The sequence below is a fragment of the Meriones unguiculatus genome, chromosome 2, assembly GCF_030254825.1.
Source record: "Meriones unguiculatus strain TT.TT164.6M chromosome 2, Bangor_MerUng_6.1, whole genome shotgun sequence".
Taxonomy (NCBI): domain Eukaryota; kingdom Metazoa; phylum Chordata; class Mammalia; order Rodentia; family Muridae; genus Meriones; species Meriones unguiculatus.
Window position 1 is genome coordinate 113,616,099 of NC_083350.1, and position 15,881 is coordinate 113,631,979.

General features: G+C 38.4%; 1 protein-coding gene across 1 annotated transcript in view; it reads right to left on the reverse strand.

Annotated features, from left to right (window-relative positions):
* Tmtc2 (transmembrane O-mannosyltransferase targeting cadherins 2) overlaps positions 1–15,881 on the reverse strand; it is a 420,888-nt gene that overhangs the window by 209,940 nt on the left and 195,067 nt on the right. Inside the window, exon 3 of the mRNA XM_060377973.1 lies at positions 7,532–8,360. Within this exon, the coding sequence (XP_060233956.1) occupies positions 7,532–8,360 (829 nt within the window). The remainder of the gene's footprint in view (positions 1–7,531; positions 8,361–15,881) is intronic.

Genomic DNA, 15,881 nt, shown 5'->3' on the forward strand with positions numbered 1-15,881 from the left:
TTTCCTGAACAAAATAGTATTCTTATGTACACACAAACACCTATACATATACACACTATATGTGTGTGTTTTTTTAAAAAATTGAAACCATGGTATTGAAACTGATTGGTCATTTTTTTACAGTAGTCCAAGAAATAAGAAAACTTGTCAAATGATGCAGAATTGAAAATAGGTATCTTGTCTACAGCTTTCTATACAGGCACCAGTAAAAATCTGCCACTTATTCTGAGAAGAACAAATGCAGGGTTCCTGGAAAACCATTGAGAGTTGCAAAGAGAACCACTGCTTGCTAAATGGCTTAACTGATCAGCTTAAAATTTGTCTTTGAGATAACCAAAAATTACAGTCATATGTTTGCCATAGGGAACCAAGACTTCTGGTCTTGTTTATATATTTGTTTCGGTTTCTTGAGTCAGAGCTTCATGAAGCTTGGGTTGGCCTAAGACTGTGTAGCTGTGGGTGACTCTGCAGTTAGATTGTCCTGCTTCCACCTCCTGGGTGCTGTGGTTGCTGGCCTCAGATACTCAGTACAGTTTATGCAGTGCTGGGTATCAAAAGTAATGCTTTGTGCAAGCTAGCAAGCATTCTACGCGCTATATTAACTGCCAATCTCAGAGTATTTTGAATCAGGAACTTAATTTTTTTTAGTGTGTTTTAGTATGTGTTTAGTGTTTCAGTAGACAGCATTACATGCATGTTACCATTCATGTCTATGCTTAAGCATTCATGTTTATCTATAAAAACTCTGTTAGTCTGTGATGATTGGCATAAAGATTATAAGTAGTTGGGATCTGAATAGAAAGGTGATGAGTGGGAAATGCTGGAAGGTCCCCCAGAAGAAAAAGCTCTTAGAGAGAGGAGGCAACAGAGAATCAATGATACAGTTACTGACACCACCCCCACCCTGCCTGCTTGCACTGTAGGTAACCCTCTCGACACTAGAGGAGGAAAAGAAAGGCAGCGTTTGGGGAGGCTAAAACCATAACAGAGAATGAGGATGGAATGTGTGAAATGAGAGGCACAGTGTACCGCCCTGGGGACCGAGGCAGCAGGTGCCAATGCTGTCAAGTTTCACACAGGTAGCGGGGACAAGGAGCCTCAGAAACAGACAGAAGCCAAAGAGGAAGAAATCGTGAGGTTAGCTGCTTTGTGATGAATTAAGAGATACTTTTTGCAAGCAAACATATATCAACTAGTTTGCAAAATGTTTTGCAATAAAAAATAATAATATCTCAAATCCAACATGTCTTGTCCATTAAGGCAAATCTTTCCCCCATCCCTTGCTCATGACAGGAATACAAAAAATCATTGGGAAATCTCCAATCTGCAGTAATCAGCTATGTCCAGAAGCTTCTGATATTATCAACCACAGACTGAGACAAGATTTTTAGTTTACGCAATCTAAATCAGTATCATGTCTCCACCATGCAGATTTAAAGTATAAATCAGCCACACAGTCATTGTAACAGGCATCACCCATCATCATTTGCATCCAATCAGTTAATGACTGGCAGCTGTCTGCAGGATCCATGATAAAGGCAGCAGGTTTAACGTATAATGCTTCATGAGGCTTAAAAATCACATTCTGTAAGAACACAAGGCAGATGCAGATTTTCAAAAGCTTTTGAAGAAAGAAGGAAAACAGTCTCAATGTGTAGTCTCAGAAATTATTCTGAAATACTGCCTTTAAAGGGTTTCTAATCTCCTGCTAGACTTAAGTAATGTGACAAATTGGCAGAAGGCTTTTTTTTTTTTTAACAGAAGATTCTTCTCCATCTCATAATTGTTGAGGAAGTAACCGAAGTCAGAATTACAAGCACTTTCCAAACAGGAAAAAAAAAGTGACAAGAAACTTAGATTAAAAGAGCTTTGTTTCAAAATGAAAGTCCATGTCACACACAACAGTCCTGAAATACAAATTAACTTCAGTCTCAGTATCATAAATCATTTTTTTAAAGCATCTCTCAGTGTTCATCAATAGCAAAATATTTCACTTTTCCTTATCATCTGCTTATGCTTTTTACCTCTAAACTGACTATAAAACTCAAAAAGGACAATGGCTGTAATGCTTACCTTTCAAGATGCCCTTCAGTAAGTGGTTTCTCTCTAGTAGGCACAGTCATTACATATATTTATATGTAATGTATATGTATATGCATATGTATATGCCATCCTTGCCATGTGTGTATATGTGAATGTGCCTGCTTAAATGGAAATGTGTACATGCATGTGTATAAGCACACATATTGAGGCTTGAGAACAGCTCCATGGATGATCTTCAGGAGCACTAGCCACCTTCTTTAGGATAGAATTTCTCACTAATATGACACTTATTGACTGGGCTAGACTTGCTGGCAAGCATGTGCCAAGGATCTTCTTGCCTCTCTGTCCCCGGTATTACTGGGACTACCAGTGCAATGTATTCCCATGCTTAGATGCTTTGATGTGGGTTCCAGGAATGACAATCATGTCATCACACTTGTGAAACAAGCACGTCACTGACTTAGCCATTCTCCTCTCACCATATTGCACCTTAAGTACAAAACCCCCAGATTTCTTCCCTCTTATCTCATAGTTTATACAGACAAATACATTCAGCCAGTAAGCAGCATTATGAGGAGTGCTATGAGAAACATGAAGAATAGAAAGAAGATAGAGGAGACGGCATAAAGAGACACTGCTGCCATTTTAACGGTGTTGATAAATTCACATAAAATTCTTATTGGCAGTAGGACCCTCATCAAAGACATGAGGAAGATGCAGTGCACCACACTGAGACTATCTAAGAAAACACATTCCACAAAAAATCAATGACAAATGCATACATTCAGTGGTCAGAACTTATCGAGCAAAGGCATCAAAGCAGTGTACAGGACTGAAATGGGACATAGGAAGGCAAAGCTGCTAGACATACACACCGTCTCTGTGATTCTGTGCTTTTGCTCTGAAAAGAATGAGGAATGAGTAGAAGACTGTGGGATATGGAATGCTGTATGTGTCCCGACAAAATTCCACAGCAATGGTGGCTAAGTGTACACTAAAGGGCTATCACCACAGAATCAGCATGTCAGCTCAAGACATCCAAGCAAATGAGGTGCTTTCCTTTGTCCTGACAAGAGGGAACTGAAGCAACATGAAAATCAGTGAACTCCCATCACAAAGCTGACCACCACCCCGAAATATGGAGAAAAAAGGCAAAAAGAGAAAGCAGCAGAGCTGAGTCTCCCAGGAGCACATGCCTTGAGACTTACAAGTCTACAAAGGACATACCTGGCAATTCTGGTCAGTGGGCTTAGATATGATGAAAATAACTTTTTCATCCCCAAGTAATTTACACACAGCACCTTCTATAAGGTGCTTTCTAGTAGAAAGAAAGACCCTAAAGCCAGTCAAGACAGTTGCAACAAAACATCTGGCTCAAGTCACTTTCAATGTCCTTGTCTCAACAAGGAAAATAAGAGGAGCAAGGTCATGGTTATAAAAGATGAGATTCAATCATAAGATAACAGAACACTTTCAGACATGTATAAAATGACCCAGCATTTAATATATGCTAATACAAAGACAGAGTCTTTAGGGAGACCCCAAGACAGTAAGCGAGACAAAATGCAAAGACCACCAGAGAAATTTGACATCTCTGGGGACCTAAGACTGCAACAAACACACTATATAATAAAATTCCAATCTCAATGAACATAAAATCCCATACTAAACTCTCCATTTGTGTTACAAAGTCCATTGTGTCTGACCTGAAATAAAAAAATTGCATGATGAAAGAACATGGAAACAAAGGAAACACATTCAAGTAGGAATCTTTTAATAATACTGTAGTGCACTGTGGGTCATGATCCTCATGGGATTGTATATCACATATCCTACATATCTGATATTTATATTATGCTTCATAATAGTAGCTAAATTACAGTAATGAAGCCGCAATGAAAACAATCCTATGGTTGGGAAGGTCACCGCAACATAAGGAACTGTATTAAAGAGTTGCAGCATTAGGAAGGTTGAAAGATGATGGCAGCTGTGTGCACAGGGATGACAGTGGAGGTGGTACAACATGGTGCGGTGCTGGAGATACTCTTAAAGACACAGCACGAAGGAATTACTGGTGGGATGGATATGAAATGAGAAAGGAAGACTGTAGGCATGAATGACTCTTGGGTTCACAGCCAAACTACCTGGGAAATGGACCTACCATAAAGTAAAAAAGATGAGAGCTACAGATAAGGCAGCTAATTGGAACTTGGTAGGCCAAAGTCTCAAAGTACTTTTAATAATTCTGGTCAGCTGCTCATTCATTTAAGTACTCTTATTTAAAAGGCCTAAATTGTATGCTAGTTGTCAAGTGCTGTAAAGAAAGCGTGAAGATATATTACAAACCAAGAAGCTTATTAGATAGTTAACTACAGTGAGGAAGAAATGCTCAAATATATCAAAAATATATATGTATATATATCAATATATATCAAATATATAACTATATCACCACAACACTGGGTTCAAAATTATAACATAACATAATATAACATAAAAATCATAACAGCATTACAATAGTTAATGCTGAAAATGACCTAAGTGGCTAAAAATGCTTCTGCTTTCTGTGCATCAGAGACGGCTATTTTGACCTTGGCATCTGAATATTGCCTTCCTGGTCTTTCAGAGCAATGACATTTGGCTGGATATTTGATTTCCATAGTTAATATTTCTGTCTTTCCAACAGATAGATGCAGCCAATAATCTCTGGACAAACACAGTACATACAATTTCTTCAATATATCTCAAAGAGAATGGGTACACCCACATTCCACCACTCCTTTCCCCTTTCCTGTCAGCTGAAGTGCTGATGTGATAAAGAGCCATCTTGGACCAAATGGGAAGGGTGACCCATTGAGATGGCAGGGGAACAAACGTGGAACAGGGATCCCAAAGAGCCATGGCGCCATCTTATCAGCTCTGAGTTGCACATATTGAGATTGCCACATGAAAGAAGCACCTCTTATCTGAGCCCTTTGTAACAGCAGCTTAGCATGAAATTTAGCCAAAAATTTTAATAAATCCCTAAAACAACATTGTGACTCAAGTGATAGGCTGGCAGATCTTGGTTTAATTTCTTACATGCATCAGTTTGAAATGACAAGAAAATATACTGGCAACATAGATTTGTTCTAAATTGTAGGATCACCAAAGAAAAACTAGCTAAAAAGTATTCTGTAATGGAACTAGAGAAGATCATCCTGAGTGAGGTAATCAGGGGACACAAATGGTATTTACTCACTCATAAGTGTGAGCAGAATGACACAAATAGTATATACTCACTCATAAGTGGTTATTAGACATATAATATAGGAGAAATATACTAAAATCTATACTTCTAAAGAGGCAAAACAACAAGGACTTGAGGGAAGATAAGCATTCAGAAGGGAAACAGGATAGACACCGGAAGTGGGAGAAGACAGGGAACAGAACAAGGGCCTACCACAGAGGGCCTCTGAAAGACTCTGCCCAGCAGGGTATCAAAGCAGATGATGAGACTCATAGCCAAACTTTGGGCAGAGTGCAGAAATCTTATGAAATAAGGGGGTGGGGGATATAAAGACTGGGTGGTACATGAGCTACACCAGGAGAACAACAGAACCAAAACTTCTGTGCCCAAGGGGGCTTGAAGAGTCTGATGAATCAACCAAGAAACATGCATCAGGAGGACCTAGACCCCCTGCTCAGATGTAGCCTACGGACAGCTCAATGTCCATGCAGGTCCTTAGTAAGGGGATCAGGGGCAGCCACAGGCATGACCTTGGTTGCCTGCTCTTTGATCACTTCCTCCCTGGTGAGGTGGCCCTCCTAGGCCACAGAGAAAGAGGATCCAGACAGTCCTGATGAGACCTGATAGGTAGGGTCAGATAGTAGGAGAGGAGGATGTCCCCTATCAGTGGACTAGGGGAGGGACATAGAGTAGAAAGAGGGAAGAAGGGTAAGATTTGGAGAAGATGAGGGAGGGGACTACAGCTGGGATACAAAGTGAATAAATTGTAAATAATAATAATAATAATAATAATAATAATAATAATAATAATTAACTGCAATCGTTTGAACAAGTTTTTAGTTTGGACACTATCCACTACTTTGAAAAACCACATGACAGTTTTGTTGTTTTGTTTTGTTTTTTCCAAAGAGAACTGAAGAACTGCATGGGATGAACTAGCTCAACTCTTCCTTCAAGTCTCATTAAAAACCTCTACAACCAGGTGGGGAGATAGTCCAACAGTTAAGAACACTCGCTTCTCTTGCAGAAGATCTAGATTCAGCACACACAAGGCAGATCACACCTGTCTATAGCTCCAGTTCCATAAAACTCAATGCCCATTTTTGGCCTCTGCAATCACCAGAAATGCACATGGTGAACATAAGTACATGTAGGCATTCATGTATACACATAAACAACTTTCAAAATTAACCCCTGCATCTTACTAAAAATTATGAACAGAAATAAGTCCTTGGCATACAGAATAGTGTATGTACTTGATGAACTCTTGACCTGAGATAACTGGACAAGGATGCCAAAATCACTTCTCAGAATCTTCATCTACACCAGCATATCCCAACCTATGAAAAAGATGGTACATTTGGAAGCATTTTGTTCCTCTGACATTTGGATCTTGACACAGAATTGTATCAGAAACAGAAGAAAGATCCAAGTTCAAATGTGTCTGAATAGCTATACCTTGAAGGCTAAGTAAAATTATTTAGAAAAAAATGAGACTATCAAGCACCATTTACTGTGATGTATTTCTGCACTAAAAATGTACCTTTTTTCCTTTTTTTCATTTCCATCACTATCAAATTTGTCTAAACTGTGATGATAGCTTTTGGTTTATCATTTTGTGTTTTAATAAAAAAACAGATTCTGCCATGTCTATCAATTTTGAGATTGCCTAAAATTTTTCTATACAAAAAGCAGCAAAGAAATGTACAATTCATATTCTTATTCTATAGCAAAAAAAATCTTCCACTTAAGTTAACTGAGAAATCTTAAATTAAAATGGACTAACTACTTGGCAACCATGAGCATATCTAACCACGGAAAACCTTACACTGATCATACCTATGCCTAAGTCACAATAATGAGACTCAGAGGCAGCTTGCCTTGAACTCTTATGATATTTCCTTGGCCAAAGCCTGACAAATAAGATATGGAATACACATTTAAGCGAGATAAACGGACTTCCACTTATAACGAAAGAGATGAATATTATTCATGTTTTAAAATAAAGGCAGTAAGCATTCTTCTAAATTCTTACGATAGTCCTCATTTCCAGGTAACACAAATTCTAAGTCTCCTGTGGAAATATTGTCAGGAACACAAGGAAGTAAGTTTTCTATTGAAAGCATGGAATGCTGAGTACACGTCTCTCCAACAATCAGGATAGAAGGTACAAGTTTCACATAAATGGATCTCATCTGTAACACTGTTTTAAGCAAGAAACGCCGCTGTAAGAAGGCTGACAGCGAAATGATGTGTTACCTTTGGCTGGATTGACTTTTATCCCTGACCTGTACAGCATCTCCTCGTTGCGCCAGTCTCCGTTTCTGATCGCAGTCTTGAGTCCATAGAAGACGATTAACATCGCTGTAGCATAAAAAACCAAGCTCTTGAGAAACCTTTTCTGTACTTTGACGTAAAGGGCTCTGGCACCCACTGTGATCAAAAGGCAGAAGCCCATACTGGGAATATATAAGACTCGCTCTGCAATTACAAAGCCAACATAGAAAAACAGGTTCGTGGCAGGAATAAAAGGTATTATCAACAAAGATAAGGACAGAATAACAATGTTCTCAGTGGAAGGGAGCTGAGTTCTCTGTGATACACTATTTTTAATTCCATTCTCTGCTTTGGATGCAAAGCTGGGCTTAATTTCTGAGTTCCGGTACTCCACATCTGAGTGGCAGCTATGGCCATTTGCATTTTGCTTGCCATTTGTCACAGCTTTCCCATTGCATTCTCCTTCTAAGTTTGGGTTCTTCAAACCACAGTAGGCAAGGAGGAGAAGTCCAGAATAGAAGGCCACAGTGTGTAGATTTCTCCAATCACAAACTGTTTTGAGAAGAGGCACAGCATCCATGGACCAATCAAAGCTCAGGGTGTCCGGGCAGAGCAATAGCCAGAGGTTCTTAGTAGGTAAATAGAAGAAAGTGAGTGTGCGAGCCAAAAGGCTGTCCGAGTCAGCTGCGGGGTTGTCGGAGTTGGAAAAGCTTGGTGGCTTGTTTCCCATCCAGTACAACCGGGCACCCAAAAGGCTGGTCCCCCAGAGAGTTAACAAGCTAATGCTGAGAAAAAGAGACAAGTTCTTCCCCTGAAAGCAAAAGAAAGGGAGAAAAGTCATCGTTATCATCATCATCGTCGTCGTCATCATCCTTACCCTCTTCCTCATCTCATAGCAACATGAGAACATTTCATCTCACATTCAGAGCTGACATATATTTTTAAAGGGGCACTTAAATCACGACTTCATTTGCATCTCTTTTTAAATATGTTCAGGAAAACTTTCATCTAAAAAAAAAAGTGACTAGAATCCTAGTTTGTATATAACCTTGGATATGTAATTTTTTTTCCTTATTCCTTTCCCTTTCTAAACAACCATGACCAAAGCCTCCACCTTCTACACTCTACAGAATGAATTCAATATATTTCCCTCTCAGTGTCAGGTCAAAAGGAAAGTGCAGATTTATAGTACTTGATACTCTGAGATACAGCGGACACCTAGTAGTCATATCGGCTTTGCAGTTTCAATGTAACTGTTTGAAATCTCCTTGCTTGAAGTCTGACTCACACTGCCACCAGCACTAAAAACATACAATGTCTAATAACACTCCCCACATATATAAGGTTTCCAATGTTCACAGTCTTCAAACTGAGCTTTAATAAAGAATTTCCTTATTTTAAGAGAAAGAAGATCTGAGAAGACAAAAATATTTATGTGCCCAAGAATTTTCTGGTTAAACTCCTTTAAACAGAGTAAAACACAGCTGAGTGGTAATGCTCTGTGTTGTCAGCAATATAGAGGCCAACATGGAGTCTAGAAGGTCATAAGTTCAAGGTCAGTCAGAGCAAAAAAAACGGAGGCATCAAGGGCGGGAATGCATTTTAGCAGTAGCATGTTTGCTGAGTCAGCACGTGGCCCTGAGCTCAATCATCTGAATGAATTAAAAATATATAGAACAGGGCTATGGAGATAGCTCAGTGTTTAAGAGCACTGGCTGTTCTGCCAGAGGTCCTGAGTTCAATTCACAGCACCCACATGGCGGCTCATAGCTGTTTATAACTGTGGTTCGATGGGATTTGGTGTCCTCTTCTGAGGCGTGTGTATGCATACAGACAAACACCCACATACATAACTGTGTCCATCTTTAAAAATAAATAAATATAACAAGCCAAGCAAGCTAGTTCCAGAAGAGGCAGTGGAGTGGGGAGGAGGGGCAGTTATCACAGCTCCATGTCTTGATACACACTTGTTCTAGTGCAATAGAGAAGTCTAAAAATGGGGAAAGAGGTAGCACTGTTAAAGGGACACTGAATCAGTAAGTTAATATTCAAATGCTTCTGACAGAAGCACTCCCAAGGCTGTGGGGTTCACCACCACTTTCAAAGTATCGTCTGGCAGCTTTCATGTCCCTGAATGCCTTCTTAAAGAATGTTACAAAAAGTATGATGCTAATAAAACCAACTCTCCATCTGTTCTGCAGCCACTGGTCCTTTAAATCTTTTCTTCTCTTTCTTTTCATGATCCTTAAAAGTATTAATTTCTAATTTAATTCCTATAATCTGATTCATGCACAAATTTATATCAGAAAATCTCATTGAGTCAAGTATTGATATATACATTATTTTTTCTTTAAAGGCAGATTTCCCAGTGTTGCTCGGGCTTACCTAATAAATCAAAAACCTCCATCCACACTTATACATGGAGGCTACATGGCAGCTGCTTTGATATTTTTGTTTTTTGCTCTTGGTCTGGTGTATCAATTTACCTACTACTGTTGTTTGTGGGATAGACAAGACACAAACATTCTAATGAGTTGATATCAAAGACATGAAGTTAAAACCAGCAAAAAAACAGACAAAGAAGCCGGGGTGGCACACGTGACAACCTTAAATACAGTCAGAGTACAACCCTTCATAGGGAACTTTAGAAAAAAAGCCATTCAGTAGCTGAAACATAATTAGTGTATCCAACACATCACCAACCCTGCCATTTGTGACAGGTAAAACTCTGAGTATGCATAGACAGAGGACATAAGAATAATGAAATGCCCATGGCCAACTGCCACATACTTTCTGCAGAACACTTTGGGAGGACCAGAACCCACTCTAACCTTTTAACAACACAACATCCTGGCGCTAGAGAGGAGACTTCATGAAGAACACTGACTACTCTTCCTGAGGACCCAGATTTGATTCCCGGCATCCACACTGCAGGGCATCTCCTCCAGGACCTCCAACCTCAGGGGCCATGATGCCCTCTTGTGGCCACCATGGGCACCGCCTACACATGGTACAAAGCCTCATGCGGAATAAACACCCATGCACACAAAAATAAATATTCATTTTCAAAAAAGAAATTAAAATATGCATGTCCCGATCCAGGTAGAATACCTAGGGAATACCAACATTGACTAAGCAATAATCACTACATCCATAATTGCAGTCTACTTCTTACGTCAATGCTGAAAATGCTGAGATTTGGACCTTTACTACATGAATATTTAAGGAAGATTTTCTGAATTTTAAATAAACAATAACAAAATGTAAGCCATGCTCCCAGGCTCTAAGACAAATTGAATTCTTCATAAAAGAGTCAGGAAGTCAAAGATCCGAAAAGTTTGTGAGACAATTATAAAAAGTAGAATTCAGGGATGAAATAGCCAGATCATACTGCAACTTGAAGATGGGACTTAGACCTAGAAAATTCTTTATCTCTTAATCAGGAATCACAAAACATTGTATAAGATAATAAAACCACAATTTATTTAAAAATTTACAGTGAAAATGTATACCCCAAATAAAGTTAAAAAACAAGAACTGTATATAAGTGCCATTGAATTTATGTTAAAAGATTAATCAAAAAGGTAGAGTAAAAGAGATATGGTAGAGCACTGGTGGAATACTTGAAAACTTATATTAAAATCCACATCACCTATAAGTCGGTAATGTGTATTTGTAACACCTAAGATAATTTAAAATGTTTAGTCCTCAGTGCAGCCACTCCTGATGAGACCTAATAGACTAGGATCAGAAGGAAGGAAGGAAGACCTCCCCTATCAGTGGACTTGGGAAGGGGCATGAGTGGAGAAGGGGGAGGGAGGGAGAGATTGGAAGAGGACGGGAGAGTGAGCTACAGGGGGATACAAAGTGAATAAAGTGTAATCAATAAAAATTAAAACAAAGTAAAAATGTATAGTCCTAAACACAAAGGTAATGTCTCATAAAGCCAAAAAAAAAACAAACCAGAAAATAAATTTTTAAACTTCAATAGACCAGTATAAAGGGTACTCTGCCCTTATGATTTGAAGCTATATGGCAGTTAAGAGAAAAATTATGCACATTGTACATGTGTACATAATCAATATAAATTCCTATATAATATTGAAGACAGAATAAAACAAGTTAGTATACAGCAGCATGGCTAGGTGAAGTCATATAGCAAAATGTGCATATTATATAAAGACCACGCTGAAAACCGACAAACAAACAAAAAAAGATACTGTTTTTCAAAAACTTGTCTGAGTCCAAAATATTTTAATATTGATGATCTTCAATTGTGTGCACTCGCCAGACCACGACATACTTGCCTTAATTCTTCATGGCAGTGTGAAAGTTGTGTGCATAACCCCACTCATCTGCTAATAGTCACCTAAGCTACCTCTAGAACTGGGCTATAGAGAAAGGTACTGTGATAAAAACAGGTGCAGTAGAGTAACACAAAGTTTAATCAGAAGCCTTAGGCCTACATTTGTGTTTACTGGATCCAAAACTTGCCTTTTAAAAATATTCAAACATTAATAAGGAGACCTTGTCATGATAATTGGTGCTTGTACCTTTGTGGATGCCAGTGGTACAATGTTTTCATTTGACTGTTTGCTTTTTGTTGTTGTTGTTGCATTGTTTTTCCCATGACCCTCTTTCCGAAAAAAAAAAAGAAAGAAAGAAAGAAAGAAAGAAAGAAAGAAAGAAATGAAAAACAAGGGAGAAGCAAAATGCACCTACTCCATTTCACACAGAATTCCCCCCACCTCCCTCCCCGCGGGGTTCACAGAAAACTGCTCTGGAAGAAGGCAGACTCAATAGAGTCTTCCTATCTCTAGTTTTCAGGGACATAGATGAAAGTGAAAAGAAATATGTAAATCTCAACGAAACAAAAATGTAAACATTCTGCCTTGGAGTATTACACCCATCATGAGACTCATTTTTGGCAAACTAATGAGAATAAATTACTTAAGCATAAGGCTCATTTAATTCCAAATTAAGCCCTTGGCAATGATGGTGGTTCTAAGAATAAAGTAGATAAAAATCACTTCCTGAAAGCTCTGACAGAGGAGAGAGTCTGTAGACATAACAAACCATACACCATCTATTTTGTATCCACCATCTATCATTGAAGCCACAGCTTTTCTTTCACCAACGATATAGATTTTCTCTTAGCCCTCCCCCTGACCCAAATAATCCTCACTGGATCTTTACCTCAAAACATAAATATAAACCAACAGTAGTTTTAACACACGACAAGAAAGAAAATATGTCCAAAAGTATAACTGGAAATTACTCCCAACTAGAAGATATTTTTGTGGTTAATCAAAGTCTTTATGTAATCAAATTGCCTGGGAAGGTAGTTTGTTTCACATTAAAAGAAAAATGAGTTTCCCTAAAACATAGGTGCTATGGAAGATTAGGACTCCCACACACACACCAAGAAACAGATTAAAATGAAAGAATTTTAATGTTTGGTATTCTAAAAGATGCAAAGAGAGTCAAAAATAATCTTAGTTTTTGTAATGAAAGAATTTGAAGATTGAGGTGATAAAACTTTAAAAACTATAATAGCATTTATTTATTCTATAACACACAATCATGTTTCCCGTTGAATTCAACAATGAACAGAAGTCATTAGTACATCAGCTAAACATTAGACCTTAGTATAATCACTTACAGATTGAAATTCACCCCCGACAGCAAATTGATTACAATTCACTAAACAAAGTTTTCCTAAAGGAGACAGTGGACATAAGAATGTAGCTAATAAAGCACATGCAATGTGTCTTACTTAATGGAACATAATTTTCTCAGTAAAGGCTAACTTTATATGTATTTGACTTAGGAAATTTGGCTGTAAAATACAGGGGTGTCCGTGTGTGTGTGTGTGTGTGTGTGTGTGTGTGTGTGTGTGTAAAAGCAAGTATTTGTGTGTGCACGTGGTATGGCCCAAGATGGATATCTAATGTCATCCTCTATTGCTCTGTATCTTATTTTTGAGACAGTAGGTCACTACTTTAGAACTTCCTGACTGGCTGCACTTGGTGGCCAGTGAGCCTCCGGGAACCTTCTATTTGTTCCTCTGACCTAAGATTACAGGTGTGTGCCACCATGCCCAGATTTTATAAGTGGGAATTCAAAATCAGGTTCTCATGCTCACACAGCAAACATTACCACTGAGCCATCTCCTAGTCCTTTTTTCCCTTATTTCAATTAAAATCAAACTAATAGTCTACTTGAAATCCCTCCTGAGTGTTATCTGTATGTTCGACACTAGATGTATCCACGACCCTTTCATTTAGGATGGAAAAAGCTGCAGAGTAAAGAAACCAGAGAGGAGAGGATCATGTAGCATCACAATCGAGGTGCTTAATATTTTTGCTTACATTCTCATTAAAATTTTTGCTTATTCACATGTTAAGTAATTTTTATCTTGTATACAGACCTTCCTTCTAATATAAATTTCTAATTAAAAGAATCAGAGCTTCTTGTAAACAAGGATTGACTCTGGAGCTACAATAAGAAATATTCAAGCTCAGTGCAGCCTCCTCTCAATACATAAAAAGAGGAACACTGGCATGAAGGGTATGAAGAAACCCAGCTGGAGTAATCTGAACCAAAAGAAGCAAAATAGCATCAGGTTATAACTTAAAACAGTATAAAAAATATAATGTGTCTATACTCTTCATTTCTCAGGGATCTAATTTTGTGAGGAAATTCTAAATACTTTGTATGCATGCTCTATCCACAATGAACGGAAGTGTAATCCTCACCCACAACGTAAATGTGGCCTATGCCTAATCACTTCCTTCCCACAACAGTATCGAAGCAGCGGTATTGAAAGGAAAAGTCTTTACTGTTGATAAACCTGAAAAAAGCACTCTCTCACAGATGATCAAAGTCAACTCTAATGGTGATGTCTTGCTGGAAGCGTATGTTCTTGATATTATGTGATGAAATTGCCGCTTAAGGGATATTTTTTCCTCTCAATATTCAAAGCAGTATAAGTTGTTTTAAAAAGGCAAATTCAAAATGAAGACAGAGTCCACAGAAGAGCTGACCAGGAATCATCAAAGCTAAGTTATCAAAGGAAAAATTTCAAAAGCCTTCATGACTAAGACCATGAAGCTCTGACAAATAAATGTAATGCTTTCTCTTACGTAGTATGGGAAAACAACCAAGAATATTGTGTTTTAAAAAGGGGAGCGGGTGGTGAGAATCTGAATAAATTATAGGATTTTGTTAACAGTATTTTATCTATGTCTGAATGAAAGACAGTGAAAACTGGGGAGAGAGTGATGTAGTTGAGGACTCTGACTTAGCTTCTAGATTGGGGGAAGGACAATAAACCTGTATCTACTCTAAAAATTATGTATACTTTAAAAAGGTTGTAAAAATTAAAGCTCTTCAAAGCCAAAAAAATATATATAGGTAGGCTTTGTTACAGCAGCATCTAAAAGCTGACAGCAAAGGAAAACAAGTGATTATAAATTAACACTGTGCTAACATTTTCACTGCCTCCTAAATGGAGTAAGCGGGATTCAGTCTCACTGACCACAGCTGTTTGCATGTATCATACAAGATGACATTAATTTTAAATAGTATTTCAACTTGCTCTAACACTCTACAGGATTCGCAGTGTGTTACAGAACCCCAAACCAGAGGCACATATCAAGAGAAAGATGCTTCTAACCCAATTGCCATGGTGTTTTCGTTGGCATGGTGACCCATTCTTCCTCATTAGGCTAACGTGGGGAAATCAAGCGGTTAGCAATTTCTTGCGTACCCATGGCAAGGCTCTTCGACAGCTAACTATTTGCAGCTGAAGTACCCAAAGAGTTCAATTAGTGGAAGTGCTTGGGTGTGCCACAGCCCCTAACCCACTGCACGAATAGCAAGCTTCTGAATGTCAGCCCCTTGAGTAATCTTGTTTAGCTTCAAATAAGAGATTTAAGACTTCCCACCAGGCAGTGCGCTATGGTCAAATCAGGTTAGCTGCAAAACAATCCAGCCTTTATGAAGAAAACATATGAAGAAAATACCCTCTGTCACCTAAGAAACGTTAACAGAAAAAGATGTTTCAAACAAAAGAAAAGACATCTCTTTTTTAAAGTGGCGAAACATTTTGGTTTGTGTTGCACTCCTGTGTATTTAACATATAACTAAAGGGGAAGTAATAAAATCAAAAGTGCTCACAATGAATTGAATTTGGGAAAGGAACTCTATCTCCTCTTAACCAGGAAACCCCTTGCAAATGCATTTCCTGCACCAATGAATTAAACTGCAACATTTTTTTAAGACTTTGTGTGGCTTTCGTGCCATGAACCACCCCCATTATGAGATGCGT